At 34.8% G+C, this 27,102-nt stretch overlaps 1 protein-coding gene and 1 long non-coding RNA gene across 4 annotated transcripts in view; one reads left to right on the top strand and one right to left on the bottom strand.

Annotated features, from left to right (window-relative positions):
• Positions 1-27,102, bottom strand: part of LOC108137245 (low-density lipoprotein receptor-related protein 2) — a 163,300-nt gene that overhangs the window by 124,528 nt on the left and 11,670 nt on the right. Inside the window, exons 1-2 of one of the 2 annotated variants that reach the window (XM_041710579.1) lie at positions 22,192-22,282; positions 10,447-11,568 (exon numbers count right to left, since the gene is read on the bottom strand). In XM_041710579.1, coding sequence (XP_041566513.1) covers positions 10,447-10,843 — 397 coding nt within the window. In that variant the 5' untranslated portion in view covers positions 10,844-11,568; positions 22,192-22,282. Of the gene's footprint in view, positions 1-10,446; positions 11,569-22,191; positions 22,283-27,102 lie in introns of those variants that run through there. The other variant, XM_017258827.2, reaches the window with a different exon arrangement.
• On the top strand, positions 4,709-25,924 carry LOC108137246. 2 transcript variants are annotated; one of them, XR_001774028.2, is made up of 4 exons: positions 4,709-5,295; positions 5,354-5,489; positions 11,811-12,119; positions 25,759-25,924. It is a non-coding gene; the product is annotated as an uncharacterized LOC108137246 (long non-coding RNA). The 2 variants fall into 2 exon arrangements; XR_001774027.2 differs by lacking the exon at positions 25,759-25,924 and adding an exon at positions 12,466-13,126 and having other exon boundaries at positions 4,721-5,295.

Raw genomic sequence — 27,102 nt, forward strand, 5'->3', positions numbered from 1 at the left:
ATTATATACCTTATATAAAAATATATGCAAAATTTTAGTATTTAGAGTCTTAAGCAATAATTTTTACTTTCTATTGGTTAACCCATTTCGATTATATTCCTTCACAAAGAAACTTTTTCGAGTAGCCACCATTCGACACTCGTATGCAAATTTAAATTGTGTCCAGTTATTCACTGTTTTTTATCTTTATTTCATTTCACTCGATTTAATTTTTTTTTTGGCGACGGTACCACTAAGAGCATTAAAGGGGCGCAGGGGCGGGGCCGATCCGAAAGGAGATGCAAAAATAACGTTAAATGTATAAATTCTCGCATTTATTTCATCGCATCGACGATGCAAATTCGTTTATGCAACCCGAGTAAAACAAAAAAAAAATAAAACAAAAAATTAAAAAAAAAATAAAAAAAGAGGGGTTTGTCCGGAAGGTTTTCCGCCGAAAGGGAGTTGCAAAAAAGTATTCATAAAAAATCACGGGCCAAATGGTTTTTCCCCTCGTCCAAAAAGAACACGCGTGTTGATGCCTATGGGTTTGAGTGCTTTTTGCGCTTTTCACCCAGAAAATTGTGCCATTCAATTAATTTTGCTGCTGTTCTTGGCATACAGTGCGTTTCGCAACAGTGCATCGCTCCAAAAATGAAAACTCTAATTTTATTATAACAAACTTGGCTGACAATAATTGATTGTAGAATAGTATTATTAATTATAAAATATATATTTAATGAAAATATACAAGTTGAATATGGCATTTTTAAAATAGGAAATCCACAGGTGTCCCATAAGGATGCAAATAAATTTTCATTTCTACCCAATTAATAGAGAAAGAAGCTGCACTGCGAACTCTTCATTAGTTGGACCAAAAAAAAGGACCAAAATAAAACTTGTATTTTTCGGCAAATTAAATTCGTTCCACTTTGGTGGAGAACCCAATTTAATGGTTGATTAAAAAATAATAATAAACAACGACGAAAGACAGCCCGGGTGTCCAGGGGGTTGAAAATCGATTTAATCCTTACTTCTGCCTGCCCCAAAGGCTTTGCCAAACTATTTGCTCAGCGCCCATCGACAATAAACGCAAAAAAATTTATATCTACTGTATGGCAACATAAAAGGGAATATTTTAAAACTTAATAATGTTTGGGGATATGACGGAACATTCAATGACAAAGGGTCAAAGTGCTGGCTTAATCGAGTTGCTATTAATTAAATCGAAAGGTTGCCTAAATGTGGGAGATATATATATATCTTTTTAAATTCTTTAATTTACAGATTTTCATGGGCCTTAAAATGACCTAAAATAATGGACTTTTTCATATATATGTTTCACCATCAAATTAATCAATTATTCAGGAATTTTTGAAATTTTTGTTTTGGATTACTTTAATACTTAAAGTTAAGATATACATATATCTTTAATTTGCCTACTAAGTTCAGATAAATTCTGATTTTAATGTGGTATTTAAAACTCCCTTTTGTTATTTAGCCTTAATTTCCAAGTTTGCAAAATGTCCATCAAAACCCCAATCAAAACCTCATTATTGACTTTGATGGCGGTTTACAATCGTTAGCCTGTTATTATTGTTTGGGGAACTAAGGGAGCCCCCTTTTTGTCCCCACTTTTCCCTTTTGGCGGCACACACCGTTTTTCTATCAACTTTGTTGGTTACATAAATTTGCATTGTTGTTGCTGTTGCCGCGCAGCAGTGTGTAATTAATTATTCAAAAACAATTAACTCTGCAAGCCGGCACTCCCACACAGCCAAAAATATACACTCGCACACACACACATACTAGCAAACATCGAGGACAAGCATTAGAAAGCACAGTTAGAATGCATAAAATATGCGGCGTTTGTATGTGTGTGTGTAAAGGTATGTAAAGGTATGCATGTTGCCATATTGTTTGCATATAGAGAGAGAGTCTATTCGCTGAAATAAACCCTCGCATTTCTCCCCATTTTCCGCCCCCTTTTTTCACCACCGGAGAAAGTTTACCAAAACCTGCCGAAAATTAAATTACATTTCAATTAAAATAGTTTCAAACAAAACACATTAGTAATTTTAAAATATGTTTACATTTCAGAACTAAACATATTTAGTCGACTTATTATAAAAAAAGTCAAAAAATTTAAATTGCTATTAATCGAATATTTAGGGATGGCGCCATATTTGAATTGGTACAATTATCTACTAAAATATTCAAATAAAAACAACGGATCACAAGGTCAAGATGTGTGAGCTAGATAGTTAATTAAACAAGTTACAAATTATTCGTCGATTTTTAATGTTAAAGAATGAAGCCAAAATTTAATTCGAACAAAATCGACGCAAACAATCAACAATATTTCCAAAAGGCTCAAGTCAAACCGAATTGTGTGATATCCAAAAACAATTAATTCCAAGCAGAACATTCAAGGCTTTCATCCTGAATGCCTCCTCTGTTTCACTGTTTGATTAGTAAGCTTATTTATTTATTAAACATGTTTCGTTATTGTGTACATATTGGCTTTCGCTTTTGTGGTCGGTCGGAGATGGAAAACGTAATGCGATACCAAGTATTAATTTATTATAACAACGTTTTGCGTTTAACAGTCATTGGAGGAGGGATTGCTAATTGATTCGTTTCGTTTAAAAACATACATATGTATGTATGTACATACATATTATGAGAGGACCAACTTGAAGTCGAGGGCAATTTGCCTGTCAATCCGACGGGAATTACTACAAACAAAATTGGCAAATACTTCTGTTTTCCATTTTAAATTGCATGGTCATGCGGTTGATGTCTGTTGCCAAAAACGTTATTAACCAAATGTTTCGGTTTCTTTTCCCCTTTGCTGCCATAATTGAAACGTTATCGATCCAAATGCAGTATTTATTTAAATTAAAATGCTGCAAACTGCAAAACTCAAAAGCATTTGCAGGTGTTCCCCGAAATGACAACCAAAAAAAAATAAACAAAAGAAACTAAACTGCTGCGCAAAAAAATTAAAAAGGGAAAATTTCCATTTAGATGCGCCACACATTCGTGAATGTGGAAAAAAACCTGGCCAAAGCAAACTGAAAATATTTTCGTTAAGAATTTATGAGCCACACAAATTAAGTGAACTTTGTGCAACATTTTGGAAAAATCCCACTTCCCACTCGCCTACAAAACAGAAACAAATAAACTAATAAATAGGTAACTTAATCTGTGGCCAAATTGAAAAGGGGAATTTAAAACGAGTTTTCATTTTACGGCGTCGGTTTCCCGGAATTTTCGTTATATTCACTTTGACTAGGGCTTAATTGGTTGGGATTTGAATGCTTTGCCATTAAAGCCTCAAATGAATCGTTGAAAATGCTGAGAAAATAAATCGAAATGCAATGAAGTGAATAAATTGCTGGCCAAACAAACTTAAATTGGCGATAGAAAACTTGAAATTGAAAAAAAGAAGCAAAATTAAACGAGAATACGAAGCAATGAATACTTAACGGAATAGGTATAATCTTGATACGTCATTTCTACAAATATTAATGGAATTAAATAAATACCTGTTAGCTCTTCGATTCCATGAAGTGATAATAACGATCAATGTTAATTAATGAGCAGCCTTTTACTATAACCAGTAGTTTTTGCAATTTAAAGTTATTATTTTACATTTTTAATATGCACATCCAATTGGTTTCGCTACAAAATTGCACAAAGATGACTGGATTTTTTCCAGGTTATCTACATTTCGATCTGCACATACTTCTAACAGTTAAATGTAAAATATTTAGAGTGGACCTTTTGTTTGCTGTCAGCAGAAATTTGTATTAATGTTCAAAACTCATTTTTTCGATCGATACACTTTAAAACTTTGTTTTTTTTTTATTTTTAAGCTAATTAAACTAATTTTAAAATATTTAAAGTTAACTCCTTTAGTACGTTCTTAGACCATTTAATTATCTTTTATCTTTTTGTAGTTTTTGGTCCACTCTAGTGCCACTCTTTTTTTTCCTTCTCTCTGCTCTCCCGCGGGCCCCAACTCTCTTGCTCTCCCCGCTATCCCCAACTCTCACCCAACGCTCTCCCCGTAGACAGTGCACATGCACTGAGAGCAACGATTGTCTGGCTGTTGTTGTTGTAATTGCTGTTGCTGTCATTGTTGCCCTTGTTGTTGTTGCTCGGTAGTATGTGGTTGTTGTTGCTTGAAACGGTGATCGCCGGTGCCTGGCACCAAATGCTGCACATCGGTGGAAGCGAGATAGAGCGAGAGAGGCGAATGAAAATAAATAAATGAAAGAAAGAAATACACAGAAAAGCAACAACAAAACGACGACACACACACAAAGGAGCAATAAAGAAATCAACAACAACCACAAGGCAGACAACGAGAGTGAAGAGCAAAAAAAAAAAATATATAAAATTGTTAATGCCTGAAAAATACCTTTGCGAGAAAGAGACGGAATACTAATGGCGGGTAAGGGTAGACATAATAAAATAAATTTAAAAAAAGAAAATCAAAAAAATCAAAAAAACAACCGGCTGACCTATGATGTTATTACCGGCATTCGCCTCCCGCACCTTTTTTGCTCCCCTCACCCTTTCACACACCGATCGTCTTTCTCTCTCCCTCTCACACTCTGCGAAGCGAGACGAAAGATGAAGAGAATGCAACAAAAACAAAGAATCATTGTGATAAAAACGAGAAACATCGGAGCTGAACTCTTTGACGATTTCAAGATAAGCCTAAATAAATATTATATGTAATTATTTGCAGGCAAGTTGGTTTTTCACATTTTTAAACACATTTTAATCTAAAAATAATGCTTATTAAGTGAACTATTAGAAAATGTATGTATGTATATAAAGTATTATTTTTGTGTCGACATTATATTGTTTTTTTAGGGCTAGCTTATGTTTACCGATAAAAATGTTAATGATTTTTCGAATATTTTCAAAGCAAAGGATTCAAGCTACGAACTTAAAATTGTTGATTATATTTTTGTAAATATAATTTTTTATTCCAATTCTGCAAATATAATAAAAATAAGTATTTGTGCCAGACAGGTAAAACATACAATTATTAAAATATGGTGTATATATTTTGTTTATATTTATTCAACTATTTTTTTTTTACTACAGTTGGGCAACTCTGAGAGCAAGAGCAACAATTAGAGCCGGCCGGCTAGCCAGAGGAAAAAAAGGCAGCCAAGCATTAAGCATTAAGCAGCGACTGCAAAAGCAACTGCAAATGCAACTGCGTTTGGAGATTGCAGTTTGAACTGGTTTTCACCTGAGCTTGTAAACTCGGTTTGGAAGAAGAAGAAGAAGGTTGGAGACGCGAAAAGCCGCTAGATTTGCCTACAAATTGACTGGGATTCCATTTCAGATCGCCTTGGCGACCGGAATACACCAATGAGCATATTTATTGACATTGGCATGCAATTTAAATGGCCGCGACAGTTGAGCATTGAGCAAATGCCAAACCGTTGGGCGAAAGTCGACAGCAGCGGTCACAACAATAGGTGAGTTGAATGAAAAAAAAACTTATGGACTTTACTTTATTTGTAGTGTAATTTTTGTGTGTTCCTCGTGTAAGTGTACTTCTTTAAATTGCCTTTCTTAGATATTCAAAATATTCAAGTTAAAAGTTAAAAAATAATTTTTATACCACTATTATTGCAATATTTTAAAGATTAGACAAAAACTTAAAGGGATTTTGATTTTTCTTTAGCGTGTCTTAGTAAACTTATAACATTTAATGTTCTATTTTTATTATTTTGAAATATTTTTGTCATATTTGTTGTAATGTTACATGTGACTGAGGCGCTTAAAAGTTTTTTTTATCTGATTCCAAAGGGCTTTTCCCTAATTTTTGTTTAACAGTTTAGCGTATCTTTGCTTAATAATGCATGGCATTAAAAAAATGTTTAAATATTTTTGTTGCAAAGTTTGAGACTAAGAGGCACCATAAAGGATTTGATTTTGATTCTGAAGGGCTTTTCTCTGCTTTGTTTTTTTTTGCAGTGTAGGCCTGTGTGTGTTTGCCTTTAGTGGTAAAGTTTGCCAAGAGCCTTTTGGGTTGGTCAAAGTATTAGCAAAGTTATTTGCCCGCAACGGGGCAAGCGACCGCAACAGCAGCAACATCAGCAGCAGAAACAGCAGCAACAGCAGCAGCAACAGCAGCAGCAACAGCAGCAGCAACAAAAGGCAACTGCAACACACACTGCAATTAACTTTGCGGTCAACAGCCACCCACTGGCCAACTGCCTTTGTGTGTGTGCCTGTCAGTGTATTGGTGAGTGGAAAGAAGAAGCAGTGGCTTTGGCTGCTGATGCTGCGGTTGCTGCCGGCGATGCTGCTGCTGCGGCCTGATGTTGCTGCTGCTGGTGCTGCAACTGATGTTGCTGCCGTCGTCTGTGATTAAAGGCCAAATGACAACAGCAACAAGCGAGTGAAAACGAGCTGCAGCTGTGATTTGGAAAGGTTGAACGAATGGCAAATGCTCATGGCATGAGTCTTCAAACTCCAATCTCCAAGCCTACACAGAAATCTATATAATATGTACCTTATAGAACGGAAAGCATTGACTGTTTTGAAAGGAACTATTATAAATTGTAATTAAATAATTCAATTTGTATTTTAAACTACCTTTTTTTTATTTTGTAAAGAAAAAAATACTAGTGTTTGTCTCGAATTACAAAGAAACAAATATTTTTTTTTATTTAATAAGAAAACATGTAATATTTCCCAAATATTTAAAAAGAAACATAAGAAAGTTAATTAGGAAACAGATTTCCAAAAAACAAAGAAAGTTTAGCACAATTTAAATAGAAAGCCATTAAACTCAAAATTAGAGTATCAATAATTGCCACAAAAGTCTTATAACCATACAACTTTAAATATAAATAGGAATTTTTAATATTTTCCGACTACCTTTCGATGGTAGGGTATCAACGACATCGTCGTCCACTGCTTTGAGTTTGCTTGCAGTGCGTTGAATTGCATTGCATTGCATTTCATTGCATGGAAATGGGTGTCACTCTGTAACTAGCACATTCGCGATGATGATAATGCATAATAATAATGATGATGATGTTGATGATCATAAGGCTGATTACGATGAGGCAAGCGACTCCTTAAAACTGCGGCATTCTCTCGCTGGCTCGTCATCAACAGCAGCAACAGCATTAGCAGCAACTGCAATATCACAGAAGCAACAGCAACAGCGGCGTCATATTGAAACTGGAATTTGAATCCGGTTGCCGGTTGTTATGAGGTCCCCACTCAAAGACTCTCCCCCCTCTGTTACCCCCTCAAATTTTGTTTGTGCCATGTTTATTAAATGCCATTAAAGCCATTTCTTCAGCCTTTGGCTTTTGCTCTTTGAATGGTAACTGCAGGGGGGTATGGGTTTTTGGGCCTACGAGGACACGGAAGTGTGCGTCACACTGTGGCAGAGCTGCATTGTCAGCAGCAGCAGCACTGCTCAAATGTCAAAAGGTACCATCAGCACCAAGAACGACACGAGCAACACGAGCAACATCAGCAGCAGCAACATCAGCAGCAGCAGCCAAGCGCAATCAGCAAATTGTATTAAATGACTTTATATTGCAATTGCTGGCCCTTTCTTTTTGATATATCTTTGAAGTACATATTGCATATAGTAGGAGAGCAAGATAGTCTCAGTAAATAAAAAAAACATCTTAAGATAAGGAAACTGTATCACATCAATTTAACTAAACAGTCAAATCTTAAAAAGCTGAGACTTAAAGCATTCAAATGGTTCTCAAAGTTTAAAAGTTAATGGTTTAGTTTAATAATAAGAAATCTTTAGAATTATTCATTTATTTGTTCAAGAAGCACCTTGAAACATATTTAAAATTGCAAGCTTATTATGAGTAATTTTTGAAGAAGGCACCTTGAAAAATATTAAACAAATTTTAAGAACCCTACACATTTTACCAAGTACATCATTTTAATTGGCTTACAATTCACGAAAATTTAACGTTTATATGATTTAAAATACCAAACATTTACATGGTAATCAAGTTTGACTAATGTTGATTTTATGGCATTTATAAGCTTTGCATGTTTTTCTGCCACAATTATCGATTTGCCCCCTTGCTAAGCCCAAAATCATGAAGCATAAACTGACAACTGGCTGACAGCCGGCTAAAAGCGTTGAAAAATGTTTTATTTTGTTTCTTTTAAACGGATTATCTTGTGAGTTTCATGACATTTGTTTAATTCCCCGGGAAATCGTTGGCTTGGACATTTATCAACGCTCTTTGCTCAGCATTCCCTTCACCATTTATTTTCCTACTCATTTTTCATTTGCCTTAATAAGCAATTTGATCGCTTGTCTTGACATTTACTGTTTACACATCTCATTTTTTTTCTGTTTTTTGCTCTACACACTGTAAATACTCATAGAGTTGCCCATGAAAGTCCAACATAATATAGTAGTAGTACCGCCTGCATCAAGGGCAGAAAATCTGAAAATCTGTGGCGCACATTAAAACGTTTCACTTAATTAAAATCAACGGCAAACACAGGGACCGCTGCAAAATGACCGCCCCCATATATGTACATATAAAGTATGGTATTCTGTAGAATACAGGCGCTAATAGCCAGCGATATGTGTGTGATTTGTGTGTGTTCGTGTGTGAGAAGGAGAGCTCTGACAAAAAAAAAAGAAAATAAGAATTCAGAGCACTGCCAAAGACGTGGCTCGAGAGCTTCCAGCATTTTTTCTACTTTGTGTGACTAACGACTTGAAATTGCGCTTATTAAGACTTCCTGATTCATAATTTCTGGCAGCACTAACGGCAACAACATCAGCAACAGTCACTACAGCAGCAATAACAACCATAAAATGGCTTACGAATGGGTATTACCCCTTATCTCAATGTAATACAGAAACAAATAAAATACAACTTGCTGATATTTGCATTGTACAATATTGTAGCAACTGCTGTGGAAACATTGTAAAATCAGTTATACAAATTTACTGCGAAAAAAAAAAAATTATAAATTAAGTCATTTTATTGCCCCAAACTAGTTTTTTACAACATTACTAAGTTGCTAATTATGCAGATGCTTTATCAAACTCAAGGGAGTATTTAGAGAGTTTTAATGCTTCAGAAACATTGGAAAAACAATTGATCAAATGTACTGGAAAAGGCTTTAAAAATAAAATACGAACTTGTAATGAATTAAAGCCACTTTATAGACCCAAACCAGTTTTTTACAATAATACATAGTTGCCATCGAGGCAGATGGTTTATTATGTGGAATACAATTATAAAAAATTTCTACGTCTTGCTTTTGTTTAAGTAAGAGGAATACGCGAATTCTTAAGTTCCAGCCATCGATGAGACAAGCTTTATCGATTGTATGCTGAAACATATTTTACGACTTTGGAACATCCAAAACTATTAAAAATAAAATCATTTTTCTTCGATACCCTGTATTTTAGGCGGCGATAGCAGAAACCAAAAGACAGCAAAGAATTTGCGGGGAATGTGGCGAGGGATTCGCTTTTCTCTCACCCCCCACTCGGTTTTCTCTCCTTACATTTTTTGCTCAACCTTTTTTTGTTTTGTGTTGTCTGGCTTTTGTTTTCGGTCTGTAACGATTTTTGTAATTTTATTAATTTTTTGTTTTGCCATGGAGGGCAGCTCGGTTTGAATCTCAGTGCCTTTTTATATACGGTTTGGTTTGGCTTTGGTTTTGGGTTTGGTTTTGCGGCCTGGCTGCTGACTGCTGACTGCTTTCTTTCGATTGTCTTGCCGGGGTTTCCTCGCCCCTCACGGCGTTCATAATTTTCGTAGGAATCGAGGGGGGAAATGGGAATGAGACTTGGAACGGGAATGGGAATGGGATATGGAAATGTTGGTCATGCTGCGGGCAAGATTTTCAAGTGACACGACCAGTTACCGCCACTCACACAAACAGTTCGCTTTGTGCATTAATTTGCTGGTGTGAAGTGCTAATCAATATATATATATGGAGGCGACAAATTAAGGAAATGCAATTTCCACACAGTGAGCCGAGCGGGAGGGTGGAAAAAGTCACAAAGTCTCCCTAATTTATAAGTCAAACATGTCGGGGAATTTCGAAGAGGAATGTTTTGCGAGTCAAAGCAAGGAGATCAATGACATTTTGAATGGCGCAAAAGGATGGTGGGATAGGCGAATGTTTGGAATTTTAAATGAAAATCTACTTGACAGCATTTATAAATAATAAACTTCAGTACCTAAACGGCATTTTAAATTAACAATGGGCTTTAAGTTAAACGCATTGACAGCAGCAGCCAAAAACAACTTAATCTAGTATTGTGTTTATAGAAGAATTTTATCTGTAAGATCCTTAAAAATATTTCAATTGTGTACAAAATTTTTTAATTTACTAGGTTTTTTTTTACCTTTTTTTGATATTAGGATATACTTATTTAAAATATATAAAACTTTAAATTACCTGGTGATCCATGGCGGTTGCGTGGTCCTTCGGTGCGCACGGCGAGCAGGGTTTCCAGGTTGCTGAGGGCCACAAGGGCCACTAGCAGCAGCGCCAGGGTTGTCAACTGGTCGCGCTGGCGGTGGTGCTGTGGTGCGTGGTGGTGTTCCAGCTCCAGCCTCGGCGCGGTGGCTCGGTGGTGCTGTGGATGGCGGTCGCCGATGGGCGAGGAGGAGGAGGAGGATGATTCTGATTCCTGCAGCGGGTCGGCGGCAGGGTTGTCACCCTCGGCGGGGTCTGGGGTCGGGGTCAGGGTCAGTGGGACTGTCGCCGGGGGTCGCCAGCGGGAACGCATTCTGGCCTTGTTGGGCGGCTTGCGACCAAATCCGAATCCAATGCCCACGGGCGTCGGATTCATTTTTGGTTCGTTGGTCGCTACCCTGGCTTCGCGGCTTCTTATCCTGGCGTTTTTAGTCCTTGAATTCGGATTTTAGATGTCGGTGACCCCTTTTCGGTGACCTCTACTGCTCTGCCAACCGCTCTTCTTCTTCTTTCTTTATTATTTTTAATTTTATTTTTTGGTGGGCTGCTTTAATGAAATAAGCGGAAAATTATCGCGTTTAATATTTGTAATTTATTTCTTTGTGGGCGTGACTGGGATCACTTGAAAGAGCAATTAATTAAATTTAATTCGCCCCGTCGGCCCGTTTTCGTCTTATTCCGTTTGCTCTTTTGCCTGCCAAACTTTTTTGCTTATGAAAGATAATTGCTGGCTCCCTCGCTCGCACTCTTATAGCCCCCTCTCGCTGTCTCGCTCGCTCGCTCGCGGTGGCCCTATCTCGTTTTAACACTTTTTACAATAATTGAAAAACTTTTTTCGGCTGCTTTATGTGAACTTTTGCCTTCGGCGTCTTTAAACTTTTCTCCTCTCTTTTTTCGTATTTATTTTTTTTTTTTTTTGTATTATTTTTTCGTTGTTTGTTGTATTTCAGACACTTGAAAAATAAAAATTAATATGGTGCAAGGGAGCTGGCATCCTGTCGACTGTTGTTGTTATTGCTGGCTTTCTTTTTTTTCATTTTTCATTTGATAAGGAAATTGCATATCCTTAAGAGTTTTCACTGCGCTCTTTGCACTGCAATCCTGCAAGAAGAAAATAGTGGGGAAAAAGTTAGAAAAATGTTTATTCAGAGTATTTTTCAATTTCTAAGTGAAGTACGATTCATTTTTGCGGAAAGTTTTCAATCAGGAATTTGCCCTGGCTTAATATTGTTAATTTGTTTTATAGAAATATTTTAAATGTCTAATTTCGCTTACAAATTTCACTGTTATGCAACTGTTTTTAATATCTATTCTCCCCCATTATCTTTAAACACAATTTGAAGACTGTGACTTGGAATCAAGTGCCATTACCGCATCGAAAGCAAAAAAAGGGAAAGAAGAAAGCGACGTGGAAACAAGGAAGAAAATAGAACATTGAGCTGATTACATTAATTTAAAGCACAAATGAATTGCTCGACGAAACGAAAGCGAAGAAGAAGATGATGAAGAAAAAAACTGAAAAACGTGGATGCGAAATAAATAAAAAGTAAAGTATTAAAAAGTGAGCAACAATCAAATACAATAGCTGGCGGAGATCATATTAAGGAGGGTTTCGATGATTTGGGATGCCTACACGGGTAAAAAAAAACGTGGTAAGTTCAAGTGTTTTATGCTCAATTTAAAAAATTTTAAGCTTTGAATTTCAACCATTACTGTTTTGAGTTTTTTTTATTTAATTTGACTACTTTTGAAATAGATTTTAGTAACCGAAAATTGTATTTAATTTTTAACTTAAATAGACATTTTAATCTAATGTTTTTTTTAACTAGTTCAAATATTTTAGTATCAAATCAAGGACTTTAAAATTGATTTTATTTATATTCTAATTTTGAGTTTAATTTAAATGTAACATACAATGTTTACTGTGTATTTAATTTGTATTTATTTTTATTTATTTATTTATTTATTTATTTTTCCGTTTTTGTATCTGTCTACCAGTGGAAAATCACGCACATCGTCTCCGAGAAAAATGTGGGGGACGAAAAGAAAGCCGAAAAGGGGGTGGTGGTTGGGTGGTTGTGTGGTCTGGTACAATAACAATAAGTGGGTGGTTCATGCGGTTAGGTCAGATTGAGGAGTAGGCCTGACGATGCCAACGAGTCAACAAAAGAAATTGCTAATGTGGGCAAATAAAAATGGAACAAAACAAATACAACCACACACACTCACACACACTAAGGCAGCCCAGCACACACTCACACACACACATTCCCAGTCAGTATTAGACAATTGAAATTGAAAATCAGTGAAACCTGTTTTCACACACAAAAGCTCACGCACGGCAAGCTTAGGCGCACAAAATTGCAAAAAAAAAAAATAAAAAAAAAGAAATAAAAAAAAACGAAATGAGAAAATGGCAAATAGAAAATGGAAAACAAAAGAGGAAAAACCAATGCACAGACACAGAGCCAAAGTTGGGGTCAAAGATGAAATGCACTCAAAGCGCAGAAAAAAAGAGAGCCAGGAAAAAAATATTATATAAATTGTCAACAACTTGGAGGAATTTTAATAAGGCGGAAAAATATATACATTGCCATCTTAGATATTTGCAAATGATGTATTATTATAAACACTTTCAAAAATAAACAAATCGAATATATGTTGGAAATTGATTAAAAATAATGCTCTAAAATTTAAAAATAAAATTAAAATAAAATATGAAACCCAGCTTTTATTAGCAGGAGATTTTGGTTTTTTTTTCAATCCAAATACACTTAAAACTAATTTCCTATACTCAAAGAGTCTTTCTAAACTTTTAAGAATTCTTTGTAACATTTTATATTTAAAGGTGTGTGTGGGTTTTTTATCTAGGACATATGGAACCATTTTGCACATATTTCCCTAGGCCTCGTTGAAAAATCACTCGCACCTCTGCCATGCAAGTCGCTGGAAAATGCAGAAAATTTCTGCAGGGAAAATCCAACAACGCCTATGGGCGTTGGGCTATCATCAACATGAGCATTTAGCCCGTGGCCCATCATCATCAGCGACATTTCGCTACCCAAATGAAAAGTTACGCAAATCAGCAGCAGCCGCAGGGATGCACAGAAAAAAAAAGTTGATACAAAATATAGTACAAATAAAAATCTGACTGTAGAATTCAAAATATAAATATTTCATGTATAAATTAAATATTAAATCATTATTTAAAATACAATGCATATTAAATTGTATGAATTAACACTCAAATGTTCTATTTAACGTGTTAAATATTAATTTAACTTTAGTTTTAATTATACTTGAAGTTTTAGGTAATAAGTCAAATGAAAAATTGTAAAAATGTTGTATATTTTTATATTTTAAAAACTAAAAACAGCAGTGTATGAAAATCAATGCGAAAAATATTTGAATTTACTACGTTTTCTTTACCAGTGTATCAATTTGATGTTCTCAGGCCATTGAAAAATGAAAAATTTATATTTCTTTATTTATTCGAACATGTTTAAAACCAAATTGAAACGGAATTTCATCAAAACTAGTATAATTTCTCATCAATTTTTTTCTGTGTCATGAGGGGGTGGTGGGTGGCCTATTGATGGAGGGGCGAGGTGATTTTTTTTTTGGCCAGGCCTTGCACACCTGTCCGTTTTCATTACGCGGCAGCCAAGAAATTGCCAAAGCCATTTTCGAAAATGGCCAGAAAACACAGAGGCGGAGGTGGGAAAAATGAGCCAAAGGAGGGGACATCGTCATAACTTGAAATGGAAATAGGGGCAGAGGACTGGAAAGGGAAAATGGCCTGCCTAACGATCCAATCACGCGACCATCTCAAAGCACGGCTCCCCCAGAAAATCATTTTGGATCTGGATTTATTGCACTCCCCGCTTGAAAACCAGAGAATCCCGCTAATGTTCGCGCTGAAAAGCTCTCAGGAAAAACAAAAAAAAAAATGAAAAAATGGAAAACTAGGGGGACGAAATGTGGAAGAAGAAGAAGGTGTGTGTGTGTTTGGTGGCTTAAAAGATATCCAAAGACGGCACCGCAAAATGTGTTTTTCGGGCATCAGGTGCGCATTATGTCAGGAATAAGAAATATGATAGCAACAAAACCAAAACCAAAATAAATATAAATATAAATACAAATTTACAACAATCGAAAGAAGAGGCCGTCGACAAGCCAATAATAAATAAAAATAATGCCATGAAATATATACTTCAAAGTAGAGAAAAGTTGCGAACAACACAGCAAAAACAGGCAGTCCCAATTGAAATATTTAAATTTTTTGTTTCACATTAAGGAAAAGTATTTCAGGAGGAGGAGTTCAGTGGCGAAGAAATAAAGCGGAAAATAAATGACAAATTGAGGAAGAGTCAAGGGAAAAAAGGAAAAGCGTTTTACACAAGGGAATTGGTTGACATAATATTGAGTTCCTACTCAAGACTTGAAGGCAATTTAAACAGACCTTGTTTAATAAACAAATTAAGTTCTCATTTAAAGTTATTTGAAATTTTTTTTTTAAATAAATGCACAAATTATTAAGATAGTAAGACAAAGGTTATTTATTTCTGAAACAAATTGTTGTGAGATAAGCATACATTTTGGATATTATTAATAACTAATAAACTTTTTTAAACTTTATAGTACTTCGATAAGATTTGTATATGCTTTAAGCAGACTTAATAAACAAATGAAGTTCCTTTATTTTAATTATATTTTTTTTAAGTAAATGTACTAATTATTAAGATAATTAGACAAATGGAAATTTCTTTGTGAAACATAATTTCGCTATTAAAATATACAATTATTTTTTTACTCGCCAAAATAGTTATATTTTTTCTTTTATTTAAAACTTTTGTTAAAATTTCACTGCCCTTAAGGTCACATGAATTGAAATATTCAATTGGAAGAAAAAAATGTTCGACCAATTTCCCACACCCAATTTTTCGTTTTTTTCTTTGACCTTCTGCCATTGTCAACCAAATGCTGATGGAGGTTGATACGCCTCCTGATCCCTGACCCCCGACCCCCGACCCCTGACCTCTGACCCCGACCCCGCGTTTCTTTGAGTTTTCCTTCAGCTGGGCAGCAACTAGTCAGCAATTTTCCACCGCCGCCCCATTTTTTTGCCGGTTCTCACCTTGATTCATCATTGTTTCGTGTGTTCTGGCTTTGATATGCTTTGATATGCTTTCATTGCGAGATTTGCGATTTTCGCATGGTGGAAAATGGAGGGACTTTGTATAAAGAGCGGGATGGTATTTTGTTGGCTCTGCTTTTGACAAATCGGGGCTAAAAATTCAATGGTTTTCCAACGTTTTTGCATGCAGCGACAGCAGATAAAAAGACGTTGTGTGATATCACAGAAAAAATATTCCATTCAAATAGGATTTTAGCATTTAAAAATATTTCCAAATGTAGATTCTAAAGTTTAGTTTTTGAAGTAAAAAAACATTATGATACAAGAGATGAAAATAGTCAATGAAAAAGTGGAAATTAGTATTTAAACATACTCCCATGTTTATATTCTAAAGCTTAGATTATTTACTAGACGGTTTAAAAAAAATAAATAAATATCTGATTATTGATTTCAAAATGTTATATTTAATATTTAAATAAAATATTAAGTCTTTAATAATAATACAAATTACAATGCATATTGAGTTGCATGACTTAATAATAACACTTTTTAATTTAATTTATTTTATTTAAAAAAAAAGGGAAATTGAATACAAAATATTTTTATTTACTATGTTTTTAGTATTAATATTCCTATTTAAATTTTCTAGATTTGCTATTTATTTTATCTATTATTTTATATCTTTAATTTCATTTTTATAATCTTAAAATATTAATAAAATTAGATAAAGCATTTTTAGGCTACTTAAAAACATTGTTCTGCTAAATTTTGTTGTACTGCGTTTGAGCCATGAGAAAACAGGTAGAGTCACCTTGTTCGCCCCTTTTTCGAATCTTCTTGGGCTTATTCTTTATTTAAGCAAATCTTTTTGCTTTCCTCTTTTTTCGCAAGCTTTAAGAAATTCTTCGCTCTTCATTCGTTTTTCTTGATGTGGTGACGACTTTTGCTGTTTCATTCTTCGGCTTTTCCTCGTTCTTCTGTCTTCTGTCTTCTGTCTTCTGTTTTTGGTCTTATGTCTTCTGTCTCTCTGGGTTACTGTTATTTGGGTTAAATATCCGAGTGAAAACTGTGTTAATGGGTGAAGTTTATATATATATCTGCATATGACCATTTATTTATGTTCGCAGCTCGCAGTTTTCTAGCTGAGTTTGCATTTGGCCAGCAGTTTTTTTGGTCAACGTTGCAGAAAATAAGTGGAAAAATAGTTTGGTAACTTTTTTAAGCATTTTGAAAACTCTCATAAAAAATTGTACAAAAATTGGCTTAGTTCTTGGTAAATAAATAATAAATAAAATCTTTTTAAAAAATATATTAAAATAAATACCAAAAACTTGACTAGTAGAAAATAAGAACAGAGTCTTTAAAAAATAATAATTCAGACTTAAAAAATGAATTAATTAAAATACTTTAATTTTGTATTGAACTTTTACCCTGAACTCTACTTAAATGAAGAACAATGATAATATGGTAAAGCATTTTGCCGATAACATTTAGGTAATTCAGCTTGAAAGGAAAACAGAACGAAAGAACCCGAAATAAATCTAATTCCTTGCCTTTCCATTTACACACTCGAACACAGTGCTGCATAAAAGTTATGCAACGGCAACATAAATCAATTGCCCTCGTCATTTTCATTTATTTATTACGATGTTTTTTTTTCCTTTTTTGTTGGTCATTGAAAAGGAGGTGCAAGGCAGCTTTTTTTCCCCGCACAACCCCTGTTAGCCCACCCCCTGAGCCCCCTTTTAACCCTTTTACACTGCCCGCCTCACCTGCGCGACGACAATGGTAAATATTTTTATTGTATTTCCTTGGTGTTTGTGTTGAGCTCGTTTTCCAGGGACCCCAATTGCGATTGCGATGCCGATTTCGATGCCGATCCGGATCCCGATCCCTTTTGCCACTGCTTTACGGCTTCGATTTCAATTTTCGGGCCCAAGGGCAGGTTGGGCTTGGCAAAAGGAAGTGACGAAGGGGGCCTGCCAACAGCCAGCCAGAAATCCCTTTTGCCACTTTTGGACATTGCCATTTTTCGCTTGCCACACACAGGCAGTTATACATCCAACTGATATTTATATGGTTGGCTGCACAAAGCGGGGTATGTTGAACTTTATTCCACATAGGTATATAACTTCTAGTATACTATTATTTTAATAATTATATGGTAAATAGAATATTAAGCAATGGTTCCATTCTTTAAGTTATGTTTCAATATAATTAATTATAAGATAATACATATTATTACTTTACAATTGTTTGTAACTTTGCATGAAATGATAAAATTGTAAAAACTTATTTCAAATTTTAATTATGGGTCTCAAAAAATATATATAGGAATAAAGTTTAGTCATTATATATAAACTTCATTTGCTTAAAATTTTCTTCTCCATGTTTTTTTTTAATTATATATTGGTTATCATGTAATAAATTTAACAAATTGTGAAACTAATATTAAATTTGAATATAAATATAAAGTTCTAAAAATTGATTTGCTTGAATTACACATTTTTTATCAATATTTATGATAAGGTATTATTAAATAGCCATTTGTTATATATAAATAAACTCTCTAGCATAAATAAATTTAAACTGATAACTAAGGGTACTTTAAAAGTCTTTTAAAAAGCATTTTCCCTGTTTGTTTTTTTTTGTAAGTATTTTTCCGGGTGTTTTACGTTGTTTGGCTGTACAAACACCAAAATTCTTCGAATAGACTCCGCATTTAACTTGCCTTTGAGCTCTGGCGCACTAAAAACGGGAAATTCGGAACAGAAATCGAAGATTTCATCGGTTCTTTTCTTGTTTTTCTTATTTTTCATGTTTTTTTTTTTTTAATTTTTTTTTTTGGGCAAAAAGGATGAGTGTACGTGAGACGGTTGAAAACCTTTCGGGGCTTTTCGGCACGATTATCCCTTTTCTGTGCACTCAATTTGCTGGGTGAAAACGCTGGAGTGGGAAATTCGTTGAGGTGCTTATGCCCTTTGAACCTTTGCCCACTGACTGAATGAATGACTGACTGAACGACTGACTGCATGACTGACTGACTGACTGAATGACTGACTGAATGAGTGAGTGAGGGAGTGAGTGACAGCACATCGCTGCTGCCTGGCATTAAATGGCTTTCCAGCCTTAAGCTATAGCGTTTCGCTTTTGTTTTCACACGGCATCGGTTTCGGTATCGTTGCTATATATACACCTATACACCCGTACACCATATTCTATATGTGATGTCTAGCCATAAATTAAAACCGAACAAATAATAGTTCCGAAGACCTCGAGAGCCGGAGAGCACAAGTCCCCAATACCCCAAATCCAAAATCCCAAGTCCAAAGCCATTAATCACAATCAGCAATCGGTTAAGGGGAGCCAAATCATGCCGAACAGCAACCAGATTAGTGCCAATAATAATAATAATGGGAATAATAGCTCAACTGTCATTCAAAGATTTATATACCCAAAAAACTTCAAAAGGGGGGGTGGGTGGCACAGTTTTTTCTCATTTTCCGTTTTTGCTCTTCTTTACAAAAACTGAAGCGGAAATTTACGCATCAACCAGCATAATTAATGTCCAAATAGCAATGGCAAAATGACAAAATCACAAAAAGATTGTTCGGCGGAAATTTCGGGAGCGGAATGGTTAATTACAGTGCAAGAAAGAAAGCTTTAAGATCAACTCAAGATTAGAAAAATCTCTTAAAATGTAGTAAGCGCTTTAAAATGCATGAAATAATATAAGCAAAGATACCAGACGTGTAAAATGAAGTCCCAACTTAACATGTCTGGCAACTCTGCTAGTAATATTATTTCAGCTTATTATAAGAACTTTTACCATCGGCAAGGCCAATAATAAAGCCAAGTGAAGACAAAAATAATAAATTGTCGTCAAAGGGCGAGAAGAATTTAATTGCAATTGGTAACTTTTACGTCCGGCGTTGCCACCTATTTTAAAGCGACTTAAGTTTGTTGCGCCTCACCATTTCACGCATTTGGTCTCAATTCAAAGTCAGCAAATACATAAAACGTATTGTCGCATTTTAAAAATGATTTCCCATTAAACATAGTTTATAAAATCGAATACTATCTTATATATCCTTCCAATTTCGCCAAGTGTAGTTTCAGATTGGCCCTAGACAAAGGTCAATTTCGGCCTCGTTGTTTTTCTTCATTTTTGTTTTGTTTAAAGGAAGTCGAAATGATGCGGGCCCCCAGAAACGACGACGACGCTGATGGAAAATTGAGGGAGAGGCAGTGGTGGAGGCAGAGGAAGGCGACGAACTGCATCCGGAAAAATTAGTGAGCGGAAAATGGGAAAAAATCTGCGCTCAAAGTGAAAGCCATAGCCAAAGTCAGAGTCAGAGTCAGAGCCAATAGATAGGCATACAGAAACCGGGCTGCAGTTGAGAGTGATGGAATGAAATGGACTTGACTCGACTCGACTCCAGTCGAGATGACTTGACTTGACAGCCGGCCCAGCTGAAGTGTCGAATGTTGTTGTACATTTGCCTGATTTTCACAGATTTTTCCCTTCTTGCCACTGGCTTTTTAAAGGTGCGACAGCCGACACACCCAAAAATAAATCCCAATGAAGATAGACAGAAGCCTCAGCCAAGGCGGAAATATGCTACACTGGAGTCTGCAAAAAAAAAAAAAATCATCAAAAAAAAATGAAAAAATGGGGAGGAGCAGTCACAGTTCCAGCCAGCTGCGCCCAATTTCAATTTCAACTTCTTCTTCTCTCTCTCTCTCTGGGCAGCAAAATAACAATTTTCAATAATAAAAATGTTGGCCAAGGGGAACGAAAACCAAAAACTGATTGAATCGCGGGGTAAAAAGGGGCCTGAGTGGAGCTGTTTTTGGTGGAGAGATGACGATCTATTGCTCAGCTGACCATGGTTGGCATCTAAAGTCAATCCAAACTCTAAACAAAAAGTAAACTGAAGCAAAAAGAAATCGACTGAAGATGTAAGTTTATAACTGATGGATGTCATGTGGTGTCTGGGGAAATAAAGCCAAAGAAAATAGTGACACAAGTTGGTTGGAAAATACCTTACATTTAAATAATCCGAAATTTAAAACTGGACATATTGATTAAATTGTTTCTATATCTAAGTAACATAGCTTACTTATTCTCCGCTAAATGAATCTCTTTGTCTTAATACAGTTAATTTTGTATTTATATTATTTCTCATTTGGTTAAATAAGAATCGAAATTAACTTATTACTATTAATAAATTCATTCACACTTTCTTCCAATGTTTTTGAACGAATTAAGCACATGAGCAACAGATGTTTTATCTAATAAATCAAGGAAGAAAACAATTTTGAATTTTATATTTTACATTATATATGGAATTAAAAATCATGTTCTCTTTGATAGGTCAAAAGTTGAAAGTTTAGCAAAGTTATCTTATATAAATTCCAATTCAGAATGAAACGATGGGAAATGCAGTTGGTATTGTGGAAATATTTGATTTGTTCTGATACCAGATATTGAATTGTGGGCAATAAATCACACTTGAAAGAGCACTTAAGCGAAAGAATCTCACTTAATAATTCTCGAATAAATGAAAATGGATGTATCACTTAAGTGAAAGTATATCACACGTCCAGACAACCCACATATGTGACAATAACAAATTTCGGTTATTTAAAAATAAGATTCCATGCCACTGTTTTCTGGCGGTCGCACAATCATTTCTATTTGAGGGGCATTTTTTTCTGTTCCTGCAATTGGTTTGCTCGTTTTTTTTTTTCTTTTTGTTTGTTGGCAACATTGAACTTGAATGTGTTTGGCCTCGGCAGTGCGTTCATATCGAATTTATTGGCAAACATACGTATACGTATACATAGACAGATTTTGAGTAATATGCTTTTACAAACACAATCCAATCAAAATGTACGTTTGGCAAAACAATAAAACGGACAATGGTGGATAGAAGCTAGCAGAACCAGAATCTACAAAATCAAATCAAATCCATTAGAATGCCATGTAAACGATTCGAAAAATGCGTGCAAATTCTATTAGATTGTACACTGGTACAAAAAATCGTAGTATATATATTTATATTTTTCGCTTTAATTTTTAAGTTATCGTAAACATTTTGAAATTTGTGCTTGACTATTTTGGTAATTGAATTTAATAAATAAATTAAATAAAATTAAATCAAATATTTAATATTATGATTTAATATTTAATTTAAATATTCTATATAAAATATTGTACAATACAATTTTTGTTTGAGTGTAGAGTTGTTTTATGCGTTTTTGTTGTTATTCCTGGCCACCTAATGCGATTTAATGGCCGCACATTTTCGAGGGGATCTGCCACTCCCCCAAAAATATATGGGAGGCACATATGCCCCATGCCGTTAAGTCCACATACAATTAATCACGGCTTGGCGCTTCTCAGCACAACAAAACAACAAAACCAAAAAAAATAAAGACAGTGGAAACAATTTGCCCTCCACATGTTTCATTGAAATATATATCCAGATGTTCAGACTCAGACTCAGCAAATGTTCAGGCACTCGTAAATTATAATGCCATCGATAACTGGATACTCTGTATGCAGTTCAGTTATTCAATACCTTTGATTTCACTTATGCTGAAATAAGCAATATGGCTCGATATCCATTTCTTGGGTTAGTCATAAATATATCGCATTGCAATGCAGGATGTCTGCAAAATGAGAAAAATCAATAAATTTGTTAATCGTGAGTCAGTAAATTCGAAAAGATTTTGTTTTGATTGTTGATTTAAAAACTACACCAGTAAAAAATGGAATATTGAATTCGAAATTTCATATTTAATATTTAATTAAATATTATATGGATTTTATTAAATATGGTTTGAATTTAAATTACGTTTTAAATCAAATGAAAAATTTTAATAAAAACCGGAATGGATGAAAAATAAAGCGTAAAACATTTGAAATTAATATTTAAATATCTGTGTTTAAATATCTGTAAATTAAAACATTTATGAAGTTTCAATCTTCTCCAAATATCTGGTAAATGAAGTAAACTTCAACTGAATTGGAAGAGCATTTCGTTGACCAAGTGCAAACACGAAATGAAGGCAATAAAAGCAATTTATTAAATCGTCACATGATCGCAGAACATTTTTGTTTGTTAACGATTGCATTTGTATTCTTTTATTTCATTATTTTTCAGTTTGTTTATTTTTTTTTTGCCTTTGGTTTTCTACCTGTCTGTCGGTTTTGCATATTTACTCACTCACTTATCTCGATGCGTTTACCATTTATGTTTCGAAATATTGTATATGAAAGAGAGGACTTGAAATGAAATTCATCGGCAAATGACCAAAAACCATATTTGTGTTCCTTTTTTTAATTTCCAGTCACGTTCGGTTATTTGCTTTGTCTTTTACACATTTTACGACTTCTAAAAGGTTCCGAAAAAATAAGGAAAGCTGCGGAGTGGCGGACTTCCGATGGCAATCGATATAATTAGCTTAACCCATTTTGGCGTGTTCTTAAAAAAAAACAAACATCAGCACAGCCACTTGGAAATCAAGTGGGTTTCACAAGATGCTTTTGCACAACGAGACATTTTTTAATCACGTGGTTTTTATTTAAACCTTTTATTCAGCAGAATGGCTGTTAATCTGCTAAATTGAAATATGTTAAAATATATTTAAATATGTTTATATTTTGGTTTTGGCTAACTAAGATACTGCATCTTTTGTCACCTTTCTACCCCAATGTTATGAATGTCGATATTTAGGCTCATTTAACTGAAAATGTACCTTCACTATAAATTCGAAACTTTCCAAATTGAGTGCATGTCGCTCGAGGGCTTCTAATTACCCCGCTTAACCCCTCCTTAACCCCTATTTTAACAGCCCTGGCACACATGCAAACATTGCAAACACAGATTTTCTGCGAAATGCGAAAATGGGAAAATGGGAAGCCATAGGAAATGATTGCAGGCCAGCCTGCATCGATAATTATTTTAATAGATCACCCTCGAAACGCGATTGTCTTCCTACTACCTACTACCTAGTACCTACTACCTGTTGCCCAGTTGGTCGCTTTTTTGCCCCTCGCGGCAACTGGGTAATGTGAGGTTTCGCTTTACATACGCTGGCGCACTTCGTAATTTTCAACTATTTTCCATTATTTTCCCTGGCCAAACACACACACATACACAAACAAACACAACACACACAGCTTAGGAAATCACTGTAGATGTAACCGCACAACAACCAAAATAACAAAAACAAGAGGACTGTCGGGTGTGCCGCCTATTAGATACCCATTACTCAGCTAACTAATTAAAAAAAACAATTCCATTTTAAGTGGCGCCATCTGCCGAACTGTAGGGTTCTATTTATCAAAATAACTACTGAAATAGAGGCCCGATTTGGAACATTTTTTATGAGTAGATGGATTTAGACGGAATAAACATATTCAGCTTATTTACTGTCCTCTACCCTATCTCAGAGTGACATGACAGGCTTTTGCGATTTGTGGGCGTTGGAGTGGGCGTGGCAAAATTTGAAAACAAAGTTTTGCTGCATGGACATAACTAGTATATGCATGATTCCATATGTCTAGCTAGTATAGTTGTCAAGATATCGAAGTTCAACTAAGAACAACTTCAAGCTAGTTTTTAAGGAACACAACATACTCTTCTACTCTACAAGTAACGGGTATAAAAAATACACAAAGAGAAAAACCAACACAGTGCGAAGGAAATGGGGAAGGCGAACGCGAAGACGACAAAAGGGTCATTCACATTGCGGTGTGCGTGGCCCCCCCGCTTTTTTTTTAAGGCCCGTCTGAAAGAGGGCTAAAAGAGGGGTGGGTTGTGGGTTGTGGGTAGTAGTACCAAGTATATAGTACCGGGGAATTACAAGTAGCGGATACCGGGCTGGCTTCAAAGCAACAGGCGAGAGACAACCAAACGGCAAACCAACAATGCCAACAAGTATCTGGATCTTTGTCTGTCCACGTTTGTTTGCTGCGGTATCTTGTGAATACATTAGCGACTCAAAAATGTGTAGAAACCAACGCCGCTGAAGATAGGTAAAAACAACAACAAAGTAACAACAACCATTCCAAGCCAAACATGTGCGAAAAGATGTTCGATGGCCGCTCAGAAATAGCAAAAATTGTGTAATGAAAGCTCGTCAAGCAAATCACTTGAGATGCAGATACGCTTAAATGGTCCCGCAAAGGTTGAAGATACTCTTGGAAATTGTTTTCGGGGGAAAAGTCCATCTGTTTATAAAGTTATTTTAGTGTTATTTGTTTTTTAAAAACTTTTATAGGTATGAACAGGGTACCATTTCTTAAATTATATCAAATTTAATATCCACAACTTTGGTAGTCTCCCTGAAGTCCTTTCTTATTTCATTTTTTATTTCCCCATAACAACACTCTATAAAATTTATAAATCACAGAAAAAAAAGCTTATATTTTCCTATACTTGGTATCCATATGTTTTAGTTGTCAAACAAACACTAAGAACAGAATTATGTATAAAATAGAACTAAGATTTAACCATCATCATTATCCAATATGTATCCACAACAATATTCTGCTTCATATAATAGCCCCACAATAATATAAGTAATTTGTTTAATCTTTAGCTTCGCTGCTCATATATTCTTCACTTCGACTTCTTATGCTTTTTCGTATTTTTTGTTTATTTTTTTTGTGGATTGGTAATTGTGGCCAGCGTATCTAAGTATCTGAGTATTTGGGTATCTGCCGCCTGGCGCTCGTGTATCCGTGCGGCCGTCGCTTTCTTTTTTCGGACAGTTTAATGAACACAGGAAACGGAAATCGTTTCGTGAGTGTCTGTGTGTGTGTCTGCCAAATGTGTTAGAAAGAGACAAAAAATATAGAGTGAGAGAGAGAGAGATGGACACTTTGGGGCCTTGGCAAATGCAAACATTTTCCATAATTCACGTCTCGAAAATTTTCCAAAACATATCTGTTTTATGTGAAAAGTTTTTCGGTTATGCCAGAGTTCAGTTTTCGTTTGATTTTCCGCTTGCTTTATTTCAGTTGTTCATTAATTAATTGCATTTGATTTTGCCCGCGCCGAAAGCGTATTAAAAACTTAGTTTTAAAACTATTTAAAACACGATGACTTTGTTCTGTTTGAATTTTTTTCTTTTTTTAGTTGTTATGCCGCGAGCGTTTACCGTGCATACTAACTGGCCATAAATGCGAGCAGCAGCAACAGAAGGAGCAGCAACTGGCCTGGCGGCAACACAAAAAGTTTCAACTCCATATGGCAGTGGAGAAAGAAGCAGCAACAGCAACAGCAACATCACCAGCAGCAACATCAACTCCAGCAGCAACATCAGTGCAAACAACATCAACAACAAAAACGCAATTAGCAGCAGTAACAACGCCAGCAACACTTACAACAGCAACAGGCAACAGGCAATAGCAACAGCAACAGCAACAGCAACAGCAGCAACACAACTTACAACAGCAACATATGTGCATAAGAGCAACATCAACAGCTTGAGATGAAAGCGGCAAGTGCAATCCAATTTATAAAATCATAAAACTATGCCCAACAAGTGGAAAATAAAGGAAATCCTGCACTTATAAAGTTTGTTTAACAATAAAAAAAAGTAGGAGAAACTTGATGAAATTTGAAGCGAATTTGGAAAAATAGCCCCCGTCACCCAAAAAAAAAAAACAAACGTTTCTGAAAGCATTTTAAAGGCAAAGTAAAGCAAATGTTTTTTATTTGATATGTTCTCACAAAATATTGGTTTTTCTGAAAGTTAAAAAAACTTTTTAAGCGAAAATAAAACTTATATTTATTTAGTTAATATATAAAATTATTTGTGACAATTACAATTACTGAGATTACTGAAAAAAAATGTTCTGCTTTAATAAAGTAATGAAAAATCAATACTAAAAGTATACATTTTATCCTCAATAAAAATTTACTAATTTAGGATAAATGAGAAATATATTTCTTTGAATTATTTAAATATAGGAACCTATATCGAGTCTGAAATAAAAAACTTGTGCAGAAACACAGAAGTGAAATGAAAACTAAAGCGAAACCGAAACCGAAACAAAAACCAGCAACCAAAAAAAGGGACAAATTTAAAGTGTTTGCCTTCAAGCCATAAACAAGAAACAATTGCTTTTTAGCAAATGAAAAAAAAGTTAAATACAGGGAAATGAATACATCGAAAAAAACTAGTGCAAAATGTGTTAAAAAAAAACAATATCTTTATTTATTTTTAGAATCAATAAAATTGTAAACTTACAAACAATTCTTACTAAGCAAATTAATTTATTTTAAATTTTGTAATGCCTTTTCTTTACCATCTTTATTGTTTTTAATGTATTTTTCAATTGCATCTCAAAAGATTTTAAATGCTCTGGAATAAGTTTTTTTAGCAAAATCATTAAAATGTATATTTATTTGTTTAAAAAGACATTGAAAATGATAATGGTAATATTTTTTCACTGCTTTAGTTTGCTGCTGACTCCT

The sequence above is a fragment of the Drosophila elegans genome, unplaced genomic scaffold (genome assembly GCF_018152505.1).
Source record: "Drosophila elegans isolate 14027-0461.03 unplaced genomic scaffold, ASM1815250v1 contig_149, whole genome shotgun sequence".
Classification (NCBI taxonomy): Eukaryota; Metazoa; Arthropoda; class Insecta; order Diptera; family Drosophilidae; genus Drosophila; species Drosophila elegans.